Consider the following 25,762-nt stretch of genomic DNA (forward strand, 5'->3'; position numbering starts at 1 on the left):
CTCCAAAGAAGACATATAAATCACTAACACATGAAAAAATGCTCAATGTCAGTAATCATAAGGCAAATGAAAATCAAATCTACAATGAGATATCACCTTACACCTGTCAGAGGCTAAAATTAAAAACAACAACAACACTAGAAAGAATAAATGTTGGCTAGGATGTGGAGAACAAGGAATCCTTATGCCTGTTGGCGGGGATACAAACTGGTACAGGTATAGTGGGAAAGAGGATGGAGATTCTCAAAAAGTTAAAAACTTTTAGAACTACTATATGATCCATCAATTCCACTACTGTGTATTTACTCAAAGAATATGAAAAACCCTGCTATGCCCGGGTGGTTCTGTCAGGTGTCTAACTCTTTTTTTTAATATTATTTTTAAAATATTATTTGTTACATTAGTCACTATACAGTACATCATTAGTATTTGATGTAGTGTTCCAAGATTCATTGTTTATTCATGCATCCCATGATCCATGCAATACGTACCCTCCTTAATACCCATCACGAGGCTAACCCATCCTCCTCCCCCCTCCCCTCTAAAACCCTCAGTTTGTTTCTTGGAAACAAAGTCTTTATGGTTCGTCTTCCCCTCTGATATTCCCCCTTCATTTTCCCTTTCCTTCTCCTAATGTCCTCCATGTTATTCCTTATGTTCCACAAGTAAATGAAACCATATGATAATTGACTTTCTCTGTTTGACTTATTTCACTCAGGATAATCTCCTCTAGTTCCAACCATGTTGATGCAAAAGATGGGTATTCATCATTTCTGACAGCTGAGTAATATTCCATTGTATATATGGACCATATCTTTATCCATTCGTCTGTTGAAGAGCATCTTGGTTCTTTCCACAATTTGGCTATTTTTAGGCATCTGAGTCTTTATTTCAGTTCAGGTTATGATCTTGGGGTCATAGGATTGAGCACCGTATCAGGCTCTCCACTCAGTGGGGAGTCTGCTTCTCTCTCTTTCCTTGTCCCTCTGTCCCTCCCCTAATTCACACACTCTCTGTCTCAAAAAAACAAATAAATCTTTAAAAAAAAGTATATGAAAACCCCTATGTTTTTTGAAGCAATAGTTACAGTAGCCAAATTATGGAAGCAGACCATGTTAGAGAGATAGATGGATAAAGAAGATGTGGTGTATATATTCAGGGGAATATTATTCATCCATAAAAATGTCTCAAGTCTTGCCATTTGTAACAACATGGATGGATCTAGAGAGTATAATGCTAAGTTAAATAAGTGAGAGAAAGGTAAACACCATATGGTTTTATTCATATGTGGAATTTAAGAAACAGAACAAATGAACAAAGAAAAAAAAGAGATAAACCAAAAAACAGACACTTCACTATAGAGAACAAACTGATGGTTACCAGAGGGGCGGTGGGCAGGGGGATGGGCGAAACAGGTGAAGGGGATTAAGAGTACATTTACCATGCTAAGCACTGAGTAATGTACAGAATTGTTGAATCACTGTATTGCATGCCTGAAACTAGTATAACACTGTATGTTAACTATACTGGAATTAAAATTTTTAAAAAAGCTGGCAAGACAAGGAAATATTTCAAGTGTATGGCAAAGCAATCAATTAGCAGAGTGAAATGCCCACCTATGGAATGGGAGAAAATATTTGCAAGCCATACATCTAATAAGGTATTAGTATCCACATATACAAGGAATGCATGCAACTTGGTAGCAAAATGCCAAATAACCCAATTAAAAGATTGGGCAAAGGACCTAAGTGCACATTTTTCTAAACAAGACGTAGAAATGGCCAGTAGGTTAGATGAAAAGTACTCAACCTCACTGATTATGAAGCAGGAAAATATCAAGGAAATGCAAATCAAAGCCTTAATGAGCTATCACCAAGGACCTATTAGGAAGGCTATTATCATAAAGACAAAAGATGGAGAAGTGTCTGTTCATATCTTCTGCCCATTTTTTTGATATGATTATCTGTTTTGTGTGTGTTGAGTTTGAGGAGTTTTTTATAGATCCTGGATATCAACCTTTTGTCTGTACTGTCATTTGCAAATATCTTCTCCCATTCCGTGGGTTGCCTCTTTGTTTTGTCGACTGTTTCCTTTGCTGTGCAGAAGCTTTTGATCTTGATGAAGTCTCAAAAGTTCATTTTCGCTTTTGTTTCCTTTGCCTTTGGAGACATATCTTGAAAGAAGTTGCTGTGGCTGATATCGAAGAGGTTACTGCCTATGTTCTCCTCTATGATTCTGATGGATTCCTGTCTCACATTGAGGTCTTTTATCCTTTCGAGTGTATCTTTGTGTATGGTGTAAGAGAATGGCCGAGTTTCATTCTTCTACATATAGCTGTCCAGTTTTCCCAGCACCATTTATTGAAGAGACTGTCTTTTTTCCGTTGTATATTTTTTCCTGTTTTGTCGAAGATTATTTGAACCTAGAGTTGAGGGTCCATATCTGGGCTCTCTACTCTGTTCCACTGGTCTATGTGTCTGTTTTTATGCCACTTCTCCAATGAAGACATACACATGGCTATCAGACACATGAAAAAATGCTCATCATCACTAGCCATCATGGAGATTAAAATTAAAACCACATTGAGATATCACCTTACACCAGTTAGAATGGCCAAAATTAGCAAGACAGGAAACAATGTGTGTTGGAGAGGATGTGGAGAAAGGGGAACCCTCTTACACTGTTGGTGGGAATGCAAGTTGGTGCAGCCACTTTGGAGAACAGTGTGGCGATTCCTCAAGAAATTAAAAATAATAGAGCTTCCCTATGACCCTGCAATTGCACTGCTGGGTATTTACCCCAAAGATACAGATGTAGTGAAAAGAAGAGCCATCTGTACCCCAATGTTTATAGCAGCAATGGCCATGGTGGCCAAACTGTGGAAAGAACCAAGATGCCCTTCAACGGACGAATGGATAAGGAAGATGTGGTCCATATACACGATGGAGTATTACGCCTCCATCAGAAAGGATGAATACCCAACTTTTGTAGCAACATGGACGGGACTGGAGGAGATTATGCTGAGTGAAATAAGTCAAGCAGAGAGAGTCAAGTATCATATGGTTTCACTTATTTGTGGAACATAACAAAGAACATGGAGGATATGGGGAGATGGAGAGGAGAAGGGAGTTGAGGGAAAGTGGAAGGGGAAATGAACCATGAGAGACTATGGACTCTGAAAAACAACCTGAGGGTTTTGGAGGGGCGGGGGAGGTTGGGGAACCAGGTGGTGGGTAATAGGGAGGGCACGTATTGCATGGAGCACTGGGTGTGGTGCAAAAACAATGAATACTGTTATGCTGAAAAAAAAAGACAAAAGATGAGTTGTTGGTGAAGGTGTGGCAAAAAAGAATCTTCTTGTATGCTAATGGGAATATAAGTTGATACAGTCACTATGGAAACTAGTATGGAGATTCCTCAAAAAATTGAAAAGAGAAATACTTTATAATCCAGCAATTGCACTTCCGGGTATATATCCAGAAGAAATATAATCCAGATCTCGAAGAGATATTAGCACTTCCATGATAATTGCAGCATTGTTCACAACAGCCAAGATATGAAAATAGCCTAAATGTTTGTTGATTGTTGAATAGATCCAGACAATGTAATATATATACACAAAATACACATGCATGCACACATTCATCCTGGGATATTATTCAGCCTTCAAGATGAAGGAAATCCAGCCATTTGTAGCAGCATGGATGAACTTGGAAGATGTTATGTTGAATGAAATCTGTCAGACTCAGAGAGACAGATGCTGCATGATCTCAGTTATATGTAAAATCAATGACTTCTTAACTGCCAAATCAGCTGGGCCCTTTTATGCTTCTGAAATTACCTCATCTTCTAGTTGTGTTTGTTGTTGCTGACTACTTTCTCTCATAACCCTCACTTCCTTTCACTTTTATGAAACGACATTTTTGGATTTTCTTCTTGTCTACCTTTGACAGTTTACTGTCCTTTTCTTTATGTTTTCTCTCAAATCAAAAACTATGATGATCCTTGGGGAACATCTTATTCTCCTTGGGTAGTACTTCCACTCTGGCTTCAACTATTGATGATGATTCCTAAATTTTATTTCCAGTACATAACTCTCCTTCAAGAATTAGACTTAAATTTCCAACAATTTCCTCATCATCCTCAAAAGAAAACTCCCTCAGCACATAAAACTCAAAATGCTCAAAATGGGAGTTTTCATCTGTCTCACTTCCTTAACATTCACATTCTTAATTCTGGTACCCTCATTCTTCCAGTTCGTGGCACTATCATTTATCTTGTTACTAGTGGAGGCATCCTTGTATCTTTCTTCCTCCTTACTGTGAATGATATTACCAATACTTGGTTTTCATCCCATGCCTAGACACATGGACAGTTACATGTCCCAGACCCCTTACAATTAGTCTGAGCCCTGTGATTAATTATAATCAGTTGGCTACAGCCAAAGTGACAGGTGTTACTGAAAGCCAAAGACAGTGTCCGAGTCTCCACGTTCTTTTCCCTTTTTATAATGACTGATGAAGCTTTCTTTTCCAGATGGTGCTGCTATATGATTATAGAATCTTCATCAGCTGGGTCCCTAAGTGATTCTGTGGAGCAAAACCCCTCCCTTTTATCAACTTATGATACGCATTTAATATAAATGGTGTAGAAACCTTTATAATGGTAAATCACTGAGATTTTCGTGTGTATTTCTGACCTAGATCTCCCACTGATACATATACCTCATTTAGTAATGAAAACATCTTCCAAACTCCTTTTCTTGTCTCTATTATCTCCACGTTCTCATATCAGGGAGATCATATGATAGTTGTCTTTCTCCGATTGACTTATTTCACTAAGCATGATGCCCTCTAGTTCCATCCACGTCGTCGCAAATGGCAAGATTTCATTTCTTTTGATGGCTGCATAGTATTCCATTGTGTATATATACCACATCTTCTTTATCCATTCATCTGTTGATGGACATCTAGGTTCTTTCCATAGTTTGGCTATTGTAGACATTGCTGCTATAAACATTCGGGTACACGTGCCCCATCGGATCACTGCGTTTGTATCTTTAGGGTAAATACCCAATAGTGCAATTGCTGGGTCATAGGGTAGTCCTATTATCTTACTTCGATTCATGATTTCTTTTCTGGATTGCTTCCTCAGCCTCCTGGCTGGGATCACAAAACACTCAAATCTTTATCCTTTCAAATTCTTCTACACATCTATCAGAGTGTTTAATTTAAAATACAAATATGACAATGTCACTCCCAGCTTGACTCTTTTAATGATCCCTCATTCCGTATAACAGTAATTTTTAAACTTTATTCTTTGGAAGAGTTAATTGGTGTTATGGAAAAAAATCCCTGAAAGACTAATGTCCTCAGGTTCAAGAAGATTGTGCAGTAATGTACACTGTATTAGAGATTTACAAATGTATACTGGTGGATATTAAAGTAACATGTGATAAAGAAATTAGTATAACTTTTTAAACATTATAGTCCTTCTTGCAATTGTTGGACTTCTAACCATTTTAGAAGAATTCATTTAATATTATTATATCAGAGTATTGTCTAAGCTCTTTCCCTGGCCTCAAGGCTCTTTATGTTCAACTTCTGTCTATTCATGAAGGAATTCTGCCATGTTCTGCTTCACAATTTATGTCTCAGCAACATTAAATGTTCATAGAACTTACATATGTCGAGTCCCGGCCCGGGCTGGGCGGCGTCTGCGGAGGCTCCCTCGGCCTGGCCCAATCGGCCGGAGCCGCGCTGACACCCGGGCAGCAGCGGCGCGGAAAGGTGGAGGCGGCGGGCCGGGAGGCTGTAGCCGGCACAGCGAACCGCCATGGAGACCCGCTACAACCTCAAGAGTCCGGCTGTTAAACGTTTAATGAAAGAAGCGGCTGAATTGAAAGATCCAACAGATCATTACCATGCACAGCCATTAGAGGATAACCTTTTTGAATGGCACTTCACAGTTAGAGGACCCCCAGATTCTGATTTTGATGGAGGAGTTTATCATGGACGAATAGTACTGCCCCCAGAATATCCCATGAAACCACCAAGCATTATTCTTTTAACGGCTAATGGACGATTTGAAGTAGGCAAGAAAATCTGTTTGAGCATCTCAGGACATCATCCTGAAACTTGGCAGCCTTCATGGAGTATAAGAACAGCATTACTAGCCATCATTGGGTTTATGCCTACAAAAGGAGAGGGAGCCATAGGTTCTCTAGATTATACACCAGAGGAAAGAAGAGCACTTGCCAAAAAATCACAAGATTTCTGTTGTGAGGGATGTGGCTGTGCCATGAAGGATGTCCTGTTGCCTTTAAAATCTGGAAGTGACTCAAGCCAAGCTGACCAAGAAGCCAAGGAACTAGCTAGACAAATCAGTTTTAAGGCAGAAGTCAATTCATCTGGAAAGACTATCGCTGACTCGGACTTAAACCATTCTTTTTCACTAAATGATTTACAGGATGATATACCTACAACATTCCAGGGTGCTACGGCCAGTACCTCGTATGGAGCTCAGAACCCCTCAGCAGCATCTCTTCAACAACCTACTCAGCCTGTAGTTAAGAATACCTCCATGAGCCCTCGACAACGCCGAGCCCAGCAGCAGAGTCAAAGAAGGTCGTCTACTTCTCCAGATGTGATCCAGGGCCAGCAGCCAAGAGACAACCACACCGATCATGGCGGATCCGCGGTTCTGATTGTCATCTTGACTTTGGCATTGGCAGCTCTTATATTCCGGCGAATATATCTGGCCAATGAGTACATATTTGACTTTGAGTTATAATATTGTTTTGTGTCTTAAGAGCTGTGACTCAACTGCTTCATTAAACATTCTGCATTGGGTATAATCTAAGAATTGTTTACAAAAAGATTATTTTGTATTTACCCTTCATTCCTTTTTTGATCCTTATAAATTCAGTATAGATATAGCTAGACTTTCAGACTGTGTCTGCTTAGTTTAAGGGACTGGAAGTCAAAGTCCCTTGTCTCACCATATGACCTGCTTTACAGAGAAATAACTTATTGTTGTTTCTCATGCCTCAGCTTCTTTTTATGTAAATTTGTGATACTTTTCTGTATGACTCTTTTTGAAATTTTTGGATTAAAGAAGGTGTTTTAAGTTCCAGTGAGTATTACTGGTTACTCAAAAAAAAAAAAGAACTTACATATGTCGTACAGGGAAGAAATGAGCTTTTGGCAGTGGAATTCCCTTCACCTGGAATGCCGTAAACCCAGCCCATGCCAGTCACTCATATAGTTAATCATTGATATTTTAGGCCAAGTTCAGATGATGTTTGCTGCAGGAGGCTGTGTTGTAAGACCAAACACGACCTCAACACTGTGTGATACCCTGATGTCAGGTCACATCAGGAGGGCCTTCAATGACCTGCAAGTTTCCCCCTCTACTCTGCTCCTGTGGATAAGGTATACTACATACACAACCCTCCTTATCATGAGGCACAGGTCTTACTTACCCTGAGTAATATGTTTCAGTTCTCTGCCAGCCTGTGGAGTTATACAAGTAAGCCAATCATACCCACCCAGTGTGGGAACCTGGGGGCACCTGCTGTTCTTGGTAGTACAAAGCCTGCCTCACATAGCCCCTGATCATGCACTCTGTTCCTGAATAAATGCCTCCTTCCCTAGGTGACTAATGAATGGCTGTTGGTGTCTTTTTGCCCACTGTCAGGGGTTACATGTTCAGCCAAATTACAGCCCTAGGGCAGGAGACACTCTCTTACCAACAGAATGAGTAGAATGCAATTAAAACCGAGATCTTCCTAGCCACCTTGCCTCATGATTTCCCTAGTTCTTCTTCTTTTTTTTTTTTGCTTTTTTAAAATTGTAGTATAATCAACATACAGTGTTGTATTAATTTCAGGTATACAATGATTCAACGATTTTACATATTACTCAGTCTTACAACAGTAAGTGTATTCTTTTTTTTTTTTTTTTTTGGTTTCCCTAGTTCATTCTGACCCCATGAGCACTTCAGATGTATCTTTCTTTGAACTTGCCACATTTTATTGTAGTAATGTCTTTATGTGTCAGTTTCTGTATTAGACTGTGAACTCCTTGATGTCAGACACCAAGACTTACTCACAGGGTCTTGCACATTGTTGTCACAAGGCTGCTTGTCAATCTGATGGAAATATTAAATAATGGGTCTTATTGAACGCTTTTACAAGGCACAGCCAGCTAAAGGCTCCACAAGGTTAATACTGTTCCCATTCTAGAGATGAGGAACTCGAGCCTTAATTGAGCAATTTGCCACAACAACACAACGTTAAGAGGTAGGCATGGATCTTGAACCCAGGTATGTCTCTTGACTGTCATTTTTATATGTAGCTGGAGGTATTGCTCTCAGTCACTGAGTCTGTGATGCACCAGGTGACTTGGTGATGTTAGAGTGAAACTCATGCAGGCATGACATTCCCTTTGTCCCCAAATTGGTAGGTAGAATAAAAAACAAAGGTAAAAGAGGTACAAGGTACACCACATTCTGAAGTTCATCACAAATAGGTAGGACTTCATGTCCCTTCCTGGGTGAACTGAGAGTCAGCAGACACTGTCATTTGAATCACCATTCCCACCAGCCCAACTAAAAAGAATGGAAGAAGAAGAGAGAAAAGGGAGTATATATAGTGAGAAAGTAAAAAAGGAAAGAACAGATTGAGAAAATTGCCATCGTGTCAGTTATCAGCTAGTAGAGAATGTTATGGCTGTCTCTTCAGCTCTTTGCAGGGAGAAAAAGGGAAAACCACTTAAAGATTGGAAAACCTGCAAGAAAGGGACACTCGCCTCATTCTTGCAGTGATTGTTTGCTTAGGCACAGACTTTCTGATATGTCCCCGTCCCTAGAGGGAAAAGGATGTGAGATATTCTGCAGGGCAGAAAGAAGGAGGAACAGCAGGGGAGAACTTGTCTTCCACTATTTGGCAAGATTACGTTTCCAGTGGCTCAAGTTATAGGATCAAGGCACAAGTGTGTTTATGGGGTGGGGTGGGAGGTGAGAGGGATGGCATGGTATTTGGTGGTGATAGTGTTTATTTTCCTATTAGGGAACTGTGTAATCAAGAAGCCCTACACCTCCCCAGGGCTCATTCAGATACCCAAAGAGAGAGGCAGTCTTTTGATGCCTTCTATATAGAGGACATGTTTGGTCAGATTGAGTTAGCTGGAGAAGCTTCAACACCTGACAATAACTTAGCTATTAAGCAAACACTATTTTCTTCCTTTATGTACTTTCCTTCTTCCAATACTTGGTCTCAGAGAGGACGGCACGATGACAGAGGACACCTCACCCCTTTCCTTCCTGTTGCAGTGCCCTGAACTACAGGGCAGGAAGGAATGGTGAGGAGGAAGACACTGGATTTTAAACAGGACTGAGTTTTTTGTTTTTTGAGTTTTTTTTGGGGGGGGGGATAAATGATTGAAAGTGGTTGCAAAGATATGGAACTTCTGCACATTTGCAAAGTAAGAGAGATTCATTAGCACACTGACAGCCATGGCTGGAAAAAAATTAAAGTTCTTCCTGTTTGTATCTGACAAGTCTTGACCATTAGTTAACCAGTCATCTAAGCAGATTGTTAAAGTGGGAGCCTCGATTTCTTCACACAGTGAACTTAATTCAGTCAACAGAATGTGAAGAAAGCTTTGTCTACTCCTTTGGGGAATACCTGAGAACTCATTCCTGTCTACTAATTGTGATCCACTCACAAGCAGCTTGGTGGTGTCCCTGGGATGTCAAACCCTAGAGTTTAGAGGCAACTACTTGCTTCTCCTAGAAGGGAGACCTTGGGAAGACAAGCAGCTAGGCACTTCTCTCCATCTCTAATGTTCCAGATTGTTGCACACATTGGACAACAGAACCCATCTGCACATCACCTGGTGTACATGGCAACTTCCTGGAAACCCAGGTGTCACAAATATTGTGAAGTCTCTTTCATCATGAACTTTCATCTTAGCCACTTTAAACTTTACTTGATCATTATTCTAATCCTACCAATGTTCATGATATATCCTTAAATTAAAGATGGATTGCCAGGATGCAGAAAGATTTGTTTGTCAGATTCTAAACAGACTTTTCTTTCTTTCTTTTTAAATTCTTTTTTGTAGAGTTTGAGGGCAGAAATAAAATTTTATGTGTGTCTCTTTCTTAAAAATAATATAGAGGGGCACACGAGTGGCTCAGTGGGTTAAAGCCTCTGCCTTTGGCTCAGGTCATGATCTCAGGGTTTTGGGATCTAGCCCCACATTGGGCTCTCTGCCCAGCAGGAAGTCTGCCTCCCCTCACTCTCTTGTCTGCCTCACTGACTGCTTGTGATCTCTCTCTCTGTCAAATAAATAAATAAAAATCTTAAAAAATATATAGAAAATCAGGTTGTCTTGGAACACTGGAAAAATAAAATAAAATTTAAAAAAGAAAATAGAAAATCAAGTTGGGCAAGTTACTTGGAAATTGAAGAGAAGCATCTCTATGGTATGTCTATATTTAAACTTGATTTTTGGCTCTTTTAGGTTGAGCTGTAAAATACAGTAAAAAAGGGAAAGCACTGCAAAGATGAAGTCGCAAAATAACCCCTTTTTTGCATGTTCATGGTCAGTCATTATTATAAACATTTTTTCTACTGCCACTTTATGGAATGCGGTGTCTTCACTCGTGAGTGTTATTATATTTTCATGACACCAGTCAGCACTTGGGCTTAAGACGGTGTAAGGTTAGGCCAGAGAAAGTTCTGGGTAAGCACAGGGTATCAAAACTGGAAGAGAATCTGGAAGTTAACTCTCACTTTGCCAAACAGAAACTAAGGCCCAGAGAGATTAAGACTTAACTGAGCTCACACAATTGAGGAATGGTAAGTTTGAAATTGGGAAAAAGAATTAGATGAGGATATGGGTAGATTTGCCTGTTGACTTAATAATGGTTCTTGTAAACTACTCCTAGTTTAATTCTAGGCAATATAAATTTAACTGAGGAAATCACCTCTTTTGCAGAAATGTGTATGTGTAAATAAAAAGGAAAAAGAACTTTTTTTTTTTTACAACTGGGGACTAGACACAACAAGAATAATTTAGTGATTAAATGAGTCCCACTGTTCATTTCACTGAAAGGGAAAACTACAGTTTAGAAGGACTATAATTTGCTCATGATCGCACAGCTAGTTAGTAGCAGAACAAGATCAAGAACCTGGTCCCTGGGCTTATGCTATTCCCATTAAGCTAACTGCCTACGTTCACTCTTTGTTAAAATTGAGAACACATTTTTTTTAACATTCTCTAAAAGATAATAAGATTTTATTTCACTAAAAGTCCAGCTTAAATAATACCAGTGGTCATAGACTACTGAGACTATTAGCTTTTGTAAGAACCTAGATCAAGGGTCTGAAGCAATGTATGGTGAGAAAAGCAGGCCAAAGCATGGATAAAAAGCACAGCGCCAAACACAAGAATCACTGTCCTGAGATATTGAGCTTGGCTCCCTGTTAAGATTTCTGAGATGAAAAAATAGAAATGTCCTAGTGAATGGTTTTTCAGCCTTGCTAATATTCTCTTTTGTGCTGGATACTTGTCATAGACCTGTACCCCTGGGGATAAAAATACATTATATGTTTATTAAAAAAAAAAAATTTGGAAGGGGAGGCTAACCATAAGAGACTATGGACTCTGAAAAACAACCTGAGGGTTTTGAAGGGTCAGGGGTGGGAGGTTGGGGGAACAGGTGGTGGGTAATGGGGAGGGCACGTTTTGCATGGAGCACTGGGTGTTGTGCAAAAACAATGAATACTGTTACGCTGAAAAAAAAAAAAAAAGAAGGCTATCCTTCTATGTATGGTGGGATGTTTAGCAACACCACTGGCCTCTACCCATGGGATGTTAGTAGTGCCCGAGGTCCTCTTCAGTTATGGCAACCACAAATGTCTTCAGACATTACCAAATGGTTCCTGGTGGGCAAAAGTGCCCAGCTGAAGGACTGCTGACTTAGAGTGTTAGGCCTGAGCTCATGGGTGCTAGGGAATAGACAATACTAGTTAGATACAGGACCAGGAAACTAGAGAAAGGAAGCATGGCAGTTCTTGATACCTTTCAGTTACAGAATGTTTATTTATTAACTCACATTTAGGCTGCATATACACACAAGCTGGAGATGAGATGCTAATCATGGGGCACAGTTTTGGATGCCTACATTAAAGAGCCTCTGGTTCTGAGTGGCGATAGCAGTATGACATGAGGCTTGAAGCCTCTACTCCCAGAGCACGGCCTACATCCCCAGTGCAATATATAATTATGGCTGACCACCTAGGGTCTTAGGGTCCTGTTTAAGAAAATAACCTTACCTGGTGGGAGGGAAACTGCTCAAAGGAATTTGGTTGCTCTCCACTTCTTCTGCCTACTTCCTGTGAGCTAGAATGTGGATATGATTAGCCAGCCTTGACCACGTGGACAAAGGCAACTGCTTAGGGGATGGCATAGCCAAAACATGAGAGGAACCTGGGTCTTTAGTCATGCTTTTGGATCAGAGCGACTTACTCATCCTGGACTACCCATCTACCTCTTACTGTTCACAAGAGAGAAGCAACTGTCTTATTTGAGTCAGTAAATTGTGAAGTTTATTTGTTCTTACAACCTAGCCTGTGTCCTACCTAATTTACAACAACATGATTAAGGACATTAAGTATGAAGTTAGATTAGGGACTACAAAGACCTGCCCAATGGGACAGCAAAGGGATTCACTGGAAAGAAGTTCCCATGAAAAGAGCTCTAGGGAACACATAACATTTGCCTGATTAGACTTTTCTGCAGTCAGTGATCTTGGTCAGGTAGAAGGTCAATTGTGAATCCTCTCCTTTTTGGGATAGTTTAAGTTTTGCATTAGAGCATAAAAGAAGAACAGTAAAGTTTCCCTTTTCTGTCAGGTTGAGAGGTCATCTTCCTTAGAACTGCCTTTGCTAGGTAAAGTAAGCTTTGACTTAAACTGTATGCCATTTTTCTTCTATTTTCTTTCAGTTCCTGGCATGATGTGCTAATGTGGGTACAAAGACATGGAAGGTTCTTAAAGGTGTTTTCAGTCTAATGAGGGAGACCTGACCTACATGAAGAGACACATACATAAAGAAGCATTTGACACATTCACTGGTAAACAATAATGTCTCTACAGAATAGGGCTTGAGATGAGTTTTGACTGGCAGGGTAATAATAATGGAAACACCTAATAATTATTTAACACATGACATGTGGCAGCAGTATTTGGATAAGAGGAAAGGAGGATAAAAGACATTTCAGGTAAGAGAATAATGAAGCTTGGAAGGAAGTCGGAATGTACATGGTGGGTATGTCCAGGTTTTGCTGAAGGAAGACTTTATGCAGCTGGGACTTGAAGACACCACATGACCTTAATCCCTCAGATGATAACCACTTACAGTGCTACAAGCTAATGTCACAAAATCTCAGAAAATATTTTAATAGTCTAAAAAACAACAGAAATGGAAGCTCAAAAGCACATGAAATCAGTTAAGAAAATTGTGAGCATAAACACAGTACTATCATTGCATGGCAGTGTAAACCTTGCAACTTTTCATCATCATAGAAACTAAAGTCAAAGAAAAATTATGAATTATTATTTCATGGAGGAGTCCGCCCCTGCCGCATGGTGTTCTTCTTCTGTTATTGAAGAATATAAGAAGAAAATATATTTGTAAAGTGGGGGTGATATTGAAATTCTTTCCCCTTTCTACCTTATGCTATTCTCCTAATGCTAGACTTATTCACCACTTGGAGCCAGACTGCAGACCTTAAGTGGTTGAATTTATTCCATGGACAATGAGAACCAATTGAGGCTTTTTAAAATCAGTGGGTAGCATAATGAGAATGTCTTTATAGAGACATTAATCCGGTTGCAGTACTTAGAATATATGAGTGGAGGACAAAACTGGAGGGAGAGATGCTGGTTAAGATTTGTTTTTTGCAGTAACTCATGCCAATGTAATCTGAGGGCCATTAGGAGACATTGTCCTATTTGCCTGAGAGACAATTCATTTTCTGGCAGAGATTAGTTATGGGCATTCTCCTCCATGCACATCGAAGGGATCTGCATCTTGGGAAAATGGCTCGCTACATAGATAATTTTGGATGGAAAAGGAAGTTAGATACATTCTAGATAATAATGACTTTATGAACCCTGGAGGCATGTCAAAATAGGGACCTGTAAACAGCCTATGGCAGTATGAGGGCACAGTTATTAGGGTGGAGAATGACAAAGTTAATTTTGCCTCTGATAATACTTTAACCTACTGTGTCAGTCAGGATCCCAGCGGGAAACAGATGGCACACTCAATGTTGAGGTGTTAATAAAAGGGCTATTTACAACCCTGAGGACAGGGCTAGAAGGAACCGACAAGGGATAGCTAAGTGTCCCAGGGCTAGCGGCTGTCAGGGAGTTAGATAACAACCACTTCCAGGACTAAAGGGACAAGAGGAGAGAGCAGGTTATCTGTGCTAACTAATCTAGAGGGAGTAGCTGCAGGAGAAGGCCTTCAGGCAGGAGCTATAGCCTTGATAAGGAGATGGAGTCAATCCATGTCAGTGAGGGAACCCCAGGAATAAGTACCTTGATCTCACTGTACTCTTATTCTCTGATATCCTGCCCATGTTTCCCACTGGTAAAATTAACCAAAAGGCTGTGTGTAAGCAGGCTCATGGACACAGTCCGTTACAAGTCAACCTTCCAGAACACAGAGCAGGGTGGGCAAGGGTGGAGGGAGATGGGGAGTGGAGTGAGGTTGGGGTGGAGCAAAGGGATGACATCTAACATGAATCTTCTCGGTGTTGCTGATTATGAAAACCCAGAGCAGGAAGAGAAAATCCTTATCCAAAATACCTCTTGATGGACACCCTTTTCGGAGGAAAGTTATCCTAGAAATAGTAAAATTAAATTAATTCAAACTAAGTGGTGATTAACTAAGGAATGAATAATAGATTAAAGGGGAGGAGCCTATTGAAAGAACAAACAAGCAAATTTAAAAAAAATAAACTGTATCTTTGCCTAGGTCTCATTGTACCTAACCTGCGGAGATTTTGTCTGTTTCTTATTATTGTAAACAGTCATGGAGGCTGAGCTGGGATTAGAGCAAAGTAGTATATATAATAGTATATATATATATTTCCGGATGAGGACTAGAGAGGTAGAAGGATGGGCAGGAACAAAGGACACAAAGGAACAAAGGCCTGGAGAGGTAGAAGGATGGACAGGAACAAAGGATACAAACATACAGAGTATGGTTCATGAGGAGCTCATCTCTTTCTCCTCTTTGGCCTGTTGTTTTTGTTTCCCTGTTGCATCAAGAACATATGCTGGGGTACAAATCATCATCTCAACGTCATGTTAGCCTCTCTTGTTGCCATGGTGTGTGTTGACTACTTACATTTTCCCTATTTCTATTTTAGTTTGTTCTGCTTAATTCTTTAGGATTCCTGTTTTTCCCTTGTCTTCACTTTCTATCTCAAATGCCTTCTTTCTATTCTATTTTAAGGAAAGAACGAATTTTAAACAGTTTTTTAAAAGAATTTTATGCTCAACTTCTAAGTATTGCTTTTAACTTGGATTTTCTTGTTTTAGCTTTTATCTTTTATCCCTCTGACTTTCATGTTTCCAGCTTTTTATCTCACTGGTTCTAGTGCTTTTATGATTTTTATTTATCCTGGTTTTATCTTTAATCTTTTATCCCTATTATTTTCATGTTTTAAATTTTTTAAATCTTACTTGTTTTAGTTTTTCCTTTTCTTTTCTGCTGTTCTTTAGGTTTTACCTTAATTAACATTATTTTTTAGGATAATATTTTATTTTATTATCTTTTATCTTAGCCCTAATTTTATGCTTTAATATGACCCATAAATTTCCTTTCTGCCTTTATCATTTTACATAAGTTTGTCTATCCCGCTTCTCGCCTTTCCTCCCTCCTTCCTCCTCTGCCTCCCTCGCCCTCTTCCACTGACTTCTCCTCCATTTTGACCTTCTCCATTGCTTCTTATTTGTCTTCCTCTTTTATCCACTTCCACCTCTACATCTGCTTTTCCTGTTTCTCTATTAGGTAATTTGTTTTTGTCATTACAAGAAGGCGAGGAGCTCGGCACCATAAAAAAACCCATTAAATAAAGTGAACAGTTTGGAAGCCTTCTCCTATCCATCCATTCCTGCAGCTACTTCCTGCATCCATTCCTACTATCCCCTTAATGACCTCTCAGTTCACAGAAAGGTAGTCTCCCCCAAGATTCTTACACCAAAATTCTCAAAATAGTCTATAGCAATACCAGCTCCTTCTAGTTCCTCCTTTGTTGGTTGAGTTCCTGTCTTAGTCCATTGAGACTGCGGTAACAGGACACCATAAACTGGGGGAGCTTATAAACAACAGAAATTTATTTGTCATTGTCCTGGAGGCTGGGAAGTCCAAGGTGAAAGTGCTAGAAGATTTGGTGTCTGGTGAAAGCCTGCTTCCTTCTTCACAGTCAGCCATCTTCTTTCTCGTTATTCAAATGCCAAAAGGGCGCAAGGGAACTCTCTGGGTTCTCTTTTATAAGGACACTAATCTCATTTATGAGGTCTTGGCACTGATGACCTAATCACCTCCCTAAGGCTCCACCTCCAAATACTATCACATTGGGGATTAGATTTCAATATATGAATTTGGGGGAACATAAATACCAGTCCAATGCAGGTTCCAAGGATAAATAATTTATTATGTTGCTTTTCTGATGAAAGAAGTTTATACTGTGTGATTTTAGACCATCTCTATCTCCAGTGGTTAGATAAGAGCATCACTGGTGAGAAGTCGATTAGCCTCTTTTCTCCCTTGATCTCAGTACTATTGCTGGGGCCCCTGGTTCAGAAGACAAAAATTTCCTTCTGTTCTGATTCAGTGTTCTGGAAGCTGGCTATGATTGATCCTAATGTCTGTCGTCCCCTGTCAAGGTGAACACAGTTACTCTTTTATGATTTTCTGCTTATTCTTTATAGCTTAGAGTAGAATTAATCACCTATCATGCCCTAAGTGCCATGAGTGCTGGGTGGTCTGATGGATCCTAATTCCAGGATTGCTTTCCTGTGAGCCATTTTTTTTTTCAAGATGGACTTATTAATCTAAATATAAAATTATTCTCCAGTTCATCCCTACTAAATTTTACTTTAAAATGGAAAAAACATTCATTCTATTTATATTCTATGTTGGTAACCTGGGGATCAAAAGCATAGACCTATATTATAAAAAGCTCCTTTCTGCTTACTGATATCCTAAAACGACCTGGGAAAGGGGTTCTGCCTCCTCTTTTTAACCCTGAGATAAAACATCCTGGAACCAGAGTGAGATTAGAAAACAAGGAGAATTAAGGTGGACTGGTTTTCAGGCCTCGGATGTGCCCATCCTGCCCCAATTACCAACATGCACGAAGTGTGGCTAACTTTTAATTATCTATCAATGTATATGGTGGTCCATGGTGTATGGTATATAATGTGGTAGTTCAGAAGACAGGGCCTGGGGGAAAACTGGGTTTGAATCCCAACTCACATTCATTAACTAGATTGTGTTGCCACAAAGAAGCTATTTAAACTCTTTCTGTTCCCATTTCTTCATCTCTATCATGGGTATAATAACTTGATTAAGATATAAACTGCTACCACTTTACCTGGCACATTCTAATTTCTCAACAAATATAAACTGTTAATATTATTCAAGACTCAGTTCAGTGGTTTCTGTCTCCATGAAATATTCCATGATTGAGCCCCATGGGTGTGTGTGTGTGGGGGGGTACCTGTTATGTATTCTATTTCTATTGTATATTGGTAACCTGGGGACCTACACACACACCCGTGTGCACATGTGCACACGCACAGACACATACACTTAGACACATACCTTCTTTGTTCAATCTGGCGTTTCATATACCCCTTCTATGTAACATTTTGTGCATATATTTTTGTGGCATTTTATAATGTCCCAGTGGTATCTGTCTACAAGTACCATTCCTGTTATTTGATAAGCATCTGAAGCTCAGGGATTATGTGTTAGTCACCTTTATATTTTCAACATCTGACACAACAGCTTGTGTGCAGCTTGTGTTTAACACATATTTAATAAAAATGATGATGAATATTTGATGCCTGAGGACTTCTAATAACTGTATTTTTAACGCCTTAAGGGAAAGGGTCTTCCTTTTATGTCCTATGCAACAGATGGACAATAAGCTAAAGTCCTATGTGAACCCCGTTCTGTTCTCTGAGTATCTAGATGGATATAGGTCTTCTCTGTAGTTAAAAGTGTGGCCAGGTTAATGGATCACTACAGAAAGAAAAATAACTCTCTTAGGACCCTATAAAAATTTATGGCCAATTAATAACTATTCATTCCTTTGAAATGTTCAAATATTACAATTCTGTATGTGTTTAATAGTCTAGAAATAGGGGCAGATTCTGAGGTACTATCATCAGAGATTTGAATTTTATGGCTGGGGTCATTTCCTTCATCTCATTATGTCTCTCTTGCTACCACTTTAATCCCTTTTCCCACTTCATAGCCAGATTTCTATAGAGTTGTCCACAGTGTTTGCGTCTCTTCACTGCCCACTCACCCTACTCCAGTCTGACTTCAGTCCCATCACCACCAAACAGTTTACGCCAATGCAGCCATGACTCCCACTTTGCTGTATTCAGTTTTTCAGTTCTCATTTTACTCAGCTTGTCAGCAGCATGGGACTCTGTAGTCTTTGCCTTCCTTCTTGAAACTCTACTACGTTGGCCTCCCTGACATTTTCTCCTCGTCATGGCCCTACTTATCTGGAACCTCTGTATTACAATTCTTTGCAGGCTTACGTTCTCTCAATTCTAGGTCCTAGAATTCCTCTTTTCTCACTCATTTTCTCTCTAGATAAGTTATCCATACTGCTGGTTTTCACAACTATCTCTATGTTGGTAACTTCTAGAATGTATATATATGTGCAGCCTAGACCTGTGCTTTGAGCTCCAGACCCATGGTCTCACCGTGAACTTGACAACTTCGGTTGATGACTAGAGCCACTTCAAGGTCAATCTCTTCAACATGACCTCTTGATTCCCTCATCCACATTTGCACTGGTCAGATATGTAAGACTCATTTTTGACATCTTCCCTATATTCAGTATCTAATTTGTCATCATTTAAAAAATTTCAATGCTGGATGATCTCTTGGATCAGTTTAGTTTTCCCCGTGTCCACCGATACTGTTTTCATGATTTTTGTGTAATGCTACTGCAACATTTTTTAAACTGGTCTAGTCATTTCCACTATGTACTTCTCCAATTGTTTTCTGTTTTACAGAGGTGGCAGCCAGGTTGCCTGTTCATGTGTTTCCCACCTGATTGCCCCATTCAATTCCCTTAATGCTTTCCCATTTCTCATGGGACACAGATCAAGACCTTTAACACAGCTCTCAAAGCCCAGAGTGGAATACACCCTTTTCTTCTCTGACTTCTCCCTCAGACCCTCCTCACTCTGACCCTAGACACTGTGGCTTCATCTTCAGTCTCTCAAAAATGCATGTTTCTTTTTGCCATAGTCCTTTACATACCTATTGTTTCTGCCTGAATCTGGAATACTTTTTTTTTTTCTTTTTTTTTTCCCTTTTTATTAATTTTTTCAGCGTAACAGTGTTCATTCTTTTTGCACAACACCCAGTGCTCCATGCAAAACGTGCCCTCCCCATCACCCACCACCTGTTCCCCCAACCTCCCACCCCTGACCCTTCAAAACCCTCAGGTTGGTTGAATCTGGAATACTTTTTACCCCTGTCCCTTCGGTTAGTTTACTGCCAGTCTATGAGATATTTTTATAGGCATGTTTTCATTTAAGTCCCCAGGAAAAATTTCTTTGGATATTAAGGCCAAAAAAAAAAAATCATTGGAGTTCTCTTGACCTCCTTATTTTATTTTGTTTTATTTTAATCTTACAGACAATGAACCATTGAATGCACCATTTTTTTCCTTCTTGTTACTAGCTTCTCAAGTGTCTGCATTATATAATAGTTATTGGCCCAGGGTCTATAGCCAAATTAATTAGTTTTGAATTCTATATTCATTAGTTTTTGATCTTTTTCAAGTTACTTATCATTTCTGTGATTTCATTTTCTCATTTATAAAATAGAAATAATAATACTTATTCTCAAAGTATAGTGAGAAGTAAATGAATTAGCATTCACAAAACATTTACTACAGTGTCTAGTGCATAACAAGCATTTAATAAAAATTGTATTGTTATTATTTCCTATCTCATCAAAGCTTGAATGGCCAGACTGCTTCATGTTAAGTTACTTCTGGGTCTTAATTATATGGGTTCTTGATTCAGTGCTCCATATTACTTTGTATGTAATAACACATATAGTATTTGAAGAATAGTTTTGATTATTCAAAATCAGATTCTATAGAAATAAAGTAGACTCCCCAGTGTAATGATAGACAGTTTATATTAAAATAGGAAAGACATTATTTGTAGGACTAACTATATGGGGGTTGTGATTTGCTCCATAGAACTGTATAATCAAATCAACAGCAGAAAGTATCTTGGAAGCAAGGTTTTTATCTACTTTCCCACCCCAAGAGAAACAGGGCTGTGCACCATAATTAGAATCCAGGATTAGAGGCATGTTATATTATCAGCACAGGCAGTACCTTTCATGCGTATATGAAATTAGCTATTTTCTTACATATTTTAAGAGGTTGGATTCCATTTTTATTTTCTGACACCAAATAAATTGAGAAAAATCAACTCTGAATTGCTGTGCTCCTGCAATCAATCATTTAAAAAACCATATGGGCAAGGAGTAAGGTTATTCCTTGGGTTTTAAATCCAAAAAATGATCTTTCTACTTTCTGTACTCTTTGTATTTCAGAAAAATGATCTTCCTTATCCCACATCACAGATGTCTCCGCAGCTACAGACTCCACCAGCAGAATAACAAGAGGATTCTCAAGATTATGCTGTGTCTGTTCATTTTTTTTTTTTTTAAAGCTCGCCTGTGGAGAGTTGAAAGAGCCAATGTCTTTGTTGTACATCGTGTGATTGTATTTGGGCAAATTAGGTGATTCTCCCCATCCCCCCCAACAATGTTGGTCAATGTAACAGGCTCCCAGAGTGCAACAAAATAGAGATTCATTTTAAATTCTTGTCTGATGCAGAAGGCACACAGGCAGAAATACAGATCACTATTTTCTTTAAAAAAGAAATCACCATCTGCTTTGTGGAGGGAGGAATATTCAGGCCCCATCTAATTACAGCAAGTATTTTCAGTTTAGGATCTTTTGACCACAAATTACCCTCAGTTTTTCTTTAAAGGGAATATGAGGGTTTGGCAATAAACAGAAAAGCAAAATGGCAATAGAGGCATGTTTTTGTCTAAAATTTTTAATAAGGTAAAATTGGATTTAAGAGCTAGCCCTACAGAAAATGGTGTTAAAAACAAAGTAAACAGTGAAGGATTAAAAATCTTTGTATAATCCCCACAATTTCCTTAAGGATTTAACTTAGTAGCTTCACTCTTTATGAATTTGTATGAAAATGGTGCATTGATTTTACAGAATGATTTGAGAGCAATTTCCTCACTTTGGGTCACTTTTTTTCAGTGCATAAAGTGCTCTCTAAGATCATGAGGCACATTGGGAAAACGAATTTAACTTTTAGGCCAATCAAGGACCATTGAGATGAAGTGAACTACTGTATGTGCAAGCACTTTGAAAAGTACAAAACCCCTACAATGCAAAAAGGTTTCACTGCTATTAAATAACTGACGGAAGAGTTAGGGTGGTTTTTCCAAACACCCTCACTTGCAACCACTGAATAACAAATCTCCAGATGAAAAAAATGACAAATGTTCCTATCACAGTGTTCATTGCTAAGAGGTTACTTCAGACTTCACAATGCCATCCAGCCTCCATAAGATTGAAACCTTTGCAAGAATTGTGAGATTATAGCTAAAAGCCATGAGTCCTTGAACAAGAATATTTTGAGTAGCTGTTTCACTTTGTCATAATGGAGTTTATTTCATTTGATTTTCCCAATGGGTTTAAGTATTGGGAAATGTAATGTCTCTTGCCTTGGTTTTTTTTTTTGGGGGGGGGGAGGGGGTTGCCCACATAGCTGGGCATCAACATCCCTAAGCTACTTAACTAAGACATAGGAGACCTTGGTTGCTAATAATATTAAGGTTAGCATTTTGATGGTGGTTATGGGCAGGACTGGTCTTTTAAAAACTGAGGGGACCCATAAGCAAATTGTAATTATATCACTCAAACTCAGAAAATCCCTGAGGCTATATTTATATTCAGTGTTACCCAAAATGTTGCATTGAATTTACTCCTATTATGGGCTGAATTATGTCCCCTCCAATATTCATATGTTGCAGTCCTAACCTCCAGTACCTTAGAATGGGATGGAATGCATTCAGGAATAAGGTCTTAACAGAGGTAATAAAGCTAAAATGAAGTTATTAGTGTAGATCCTAATCCATTATGACTGATACCCTTATAGGAAGAGGGAATTTGGGTATAGACACCTACAGAGAGAGTTCTGCCTCCAGGCTGCCTCTGGACTTCAATTGCAACATTAATTCTTCCCTGGGTCTCTGACCTGCTGACCTGTCCTATAGATTTCAGACTTGCCAGCCCTCAAAATTTTGTAAGTCAACTTCTTAAAATGAATCTCTTTCTATATAAATATACACACATTCTCTTCTGCTTCTCTGGAGAACTCTAATACAATTACTTATAGATGTACCCTAAAAGTTATGAGTACAAACTACCTCTAAATTATATATTCAAGTTCAGTGGCTGAGTTTCGGAGTCACAATGATGAGTTCAAATTTTGACTTTGCTATTTTTTTTACCAATATGTCTTTGACCACACCATTTAACCTCTCCGTTTCCTCTTTGTAAAATGAAAATTACTGGGCTGCAGTGAGAATTTCATGAATAAAAAGTTTTTAAAGCATTTATCAGAATATTTTATCACATCATAGACTCTCAAAATATGCTAGTTATAATGATCATTGTTGCTATTATTTATATATTGTTTCAGAGATGATTCTTAATTGTAGACCGCAGAATTGATAAAGTTAGTTTAAACTGAAAGGAATGTATTGAAAGATGTTAGGAAGCTTACGGATTGCCTAAGCATCAGAGAACGAGATTGAGTTTGCAAAGCCAGGAAGCATTGCCAAAATAGATGCCGTAGAACTAGTCCCATGAGACCCCACTGCTTGTGTCCAGGTTTCTTCTATCATTAACAACATTGTGGCTGGAGACCAAAGGAGGCCACTAGAACCACTCTAGCAGCTGGTTATGAGGCCATTCTCATTATGGTGGATTCTCTGTGCTCCTTTCCTCTTTACGTCAAAAATTTCTGTTGATACTTTGAACAAGTGTGAGTGAGTGGTAGAACCTAGGTCTGTCTCTTGTCCAGATGCAGGGGGAGCTGGGAAGATGAGTATCAGGGATTTTCAGTTTTGGTATCAAGAGAAAGGCTCTGCCTTACAGGATATGGGAGGTGGGTATATAAGAGAAATGTTGAGTATTCAAAAAGTGACCAATATTTACCATTTGTAAAAACAGATATTTAGAATCAGCTGACCACTGGTTATAGAAACTCTTCTCTTTACCTCTTTTTTTTTTTCTTTTATAATTCTTTTCTAAACCTCTCCCCTTTTCCACCATTGCTTTGGACAAGTTCCAAACTCCTATGCCCAAAGTTCTTAACCTTTTCTTGTATGTTGAATTGGTTTAGGAAATTCAGTGTGACAAGTATCACATGATGGGTCTAACATTCTTTCATTGCTTATGAAGATCTTTCGTTATTATTGCTAAGAAAAAAGTCTCACAAGAGAAAAAGGTATTGAGAAACATGAGTTTTGAAATCTGAAAGAACACGGTTTGTATTCTGCCTTCAGCTCAGCTTTACAGTGACCACTGGCACATTTTTTATGTTGGATCTCCATTTCTCCATTTGTAAAACAGGGATAACAATAAATTGATGACCCTGAAGGATATTTGTGAGAATTGGACGTAATGTATGTCATGTAGTGTGGAATGAGGCAAAAATGAGACCTAGTATAATCGTTTTTCTTTGGGGCATCAAAAGACCAATGAAACAATATTTTAAATTTGATTTTATCAGATTTTTATCTGCAGAGCAAGAGCAAATAAATATCAATTATGTCGAATGGTTCTTTTTTTTTCTGGGTGACATTATATGATGGAAGCTTTCTGGATAAAAAAATTTTTTTTTAAGATTTTATTTATCTATTTGAGAGCGAGAGCATGAGCAAGAGAGTACAAGCAGGGGGAGCCGCAGAGGGAGAGGAAGAAGCAGACTCCCCACTGAGAAGGGACCCCCCCCCATTGTGGGTCTTGATCATGGGACCCTGAGATTATGAACTGAGCCCAAGGTAGCCAAGCCGTTTAACCAACTGAGGCACCCACACATCCCCAAAACAGTTTTCTTTTCTTTTCTTTTTAATTTCAAAGCTAAATCAACATGTCCCAAGGCATTTTTATGAAGGTTTATGACCTACTCTCTCCTGCCAAATCAAACTAGCACCCTCACCACACGAGGAGCACAAAGGCCATCTTACCGATAACAAATACTTTCAACTACTGAACATAGTAGTTTTCCATTTCTCCTTCTGTTTTTAGTACAAGTGCAGCTAGAGAGGACACTGAAGATACTATTGAGTACCTGATTGGCCACAGTCAGTCAAGAGATCGTTGCCTAAAATTTGCACCTTGGAAGAATGTTTGGAGACAAAAATTTGAGGAACAGAGGATATTCCTATCATAGCAAACTGACTTTTCTAAATACACGCATGCACACAATAATTTTCTTAATTTTTTTTTTTTGGTTTGTTGCATCCTGAAAACTAAAATGGACAAGTCATATCTATTTATTCACTCCTTTATTGGAAGATTCATTTAATGAGTATTTGTCAGTTTCTGTTAGGAGCCAGAGAGTGGTTTATAGATCAGCTTGGCAGTTAGCCTGTGAAATTTCTCATGTATATTTGGTCTTTGTTTAAAGTCACTAGCTCACAGCTCGCAGACCCTTGGAATTCCCGAGGGATGAGAACAATGGGAGCATTTTTTATCATAATATTTGGTCCTTTGTCCTCAGTTCCTGAAATTCTTCAGAGTTGTAAAGGTGATATGGATGTCTTGTTATTAGCAATAACATAATAATACTAATAATAATAATAATAATAATAATAATAAGCCCCTTTCTACCACTACTAGGTCTTTGTTAATGAAGTGACTTTGGGAAAGCACCTAAGGTTGGGGGCTGGTTGCAGTGTAGCCAATCCTATGATTAAAGGTTTGGAACTTTCATTCTTTCCTCCTCAATCTTTAGGGATGGAAAGGGGCTAGAGGTTAAATTGATCACCAGTGGCCAAAGATTTAATCAGTCATGACTATGTAAAGAAGACTCCATAAAAACACAAAAAGATAGGGTTCAGAGAGCTTCTGGATTGGCGGACAGGTGGAGATTCAGGGAGAGCGGCACATTCTGAGGGCATGAAACTTTTATGCCCTTTTCCTGTACCTTGCCTTGTGTATCTTTTCCATCTGACTATTTCTGAGTTATATCTTTTTGTAATAAACTGGTCTTATAGTAAGTAAAACATTTCTCTGAGTTCTGTGAATTACTCTAGCAAATTAATCAAACTCAAGGGGCAGGGGGTATCTTTGGCACC

The 25,762-nt window shown here is 38.9% G+C and overlaps 2 protein-coding genes across 2 annotated transcripts in view; one reads left to right on the plus strand and one right to left on the minus strand.

Moving 5' to 3' along the window:
* Positions 1 to 25,762, minus strand: part of GABRB1 (gamma-aminobutyric acid type A receptor subunit beta1) — a 399,851-nt gene that overhangs the window by 67,217 nt on the left and 306,872 nt on the right. The gene's annotated exons all lie outside the window — the stretch shown is intronic.
* On the plus strand, positions 5,701 to 7,147 carry LOC123937006 (ubiquitin-conjugating enzyme E2 J1). Its single transcript, XM_045997485.1, has one exon. The coding sequence runs from the start codon at positions 5,836 to 5,838 to the stop codon at positions 6,790 to 6,792; it is 957 nt and encodes a 318-aa protein (XP_045853441.1). The 5' UTR covers positions 5,701 to 5,835; the 3' UTR covers positions 6,793 to 7,147.

This window comes from Meles meles, chromosome 2 (assembly GCF_922984935.1).
Source record: "Meles meles chromosome 2, mMelMel3.1 paternal haplotype, whole genome shotgun sequence".
Taxonomy (NCBI): domain Eukaryota; kingdom Metazoa; phylum Chordata; class Mammalia; order Carnivora; family Mustelidae; genus Meles; species Meles meles.

Excerpts from the sequence above, each read along its gene's own strand:
- LOC123937006 (XM_045997485.1), top strand. The coding sequence starts at position 5,836 with ATGGAGACCCGCTACAACCTCAAGAGTCCGGCTGTTAAACGTTTAATG.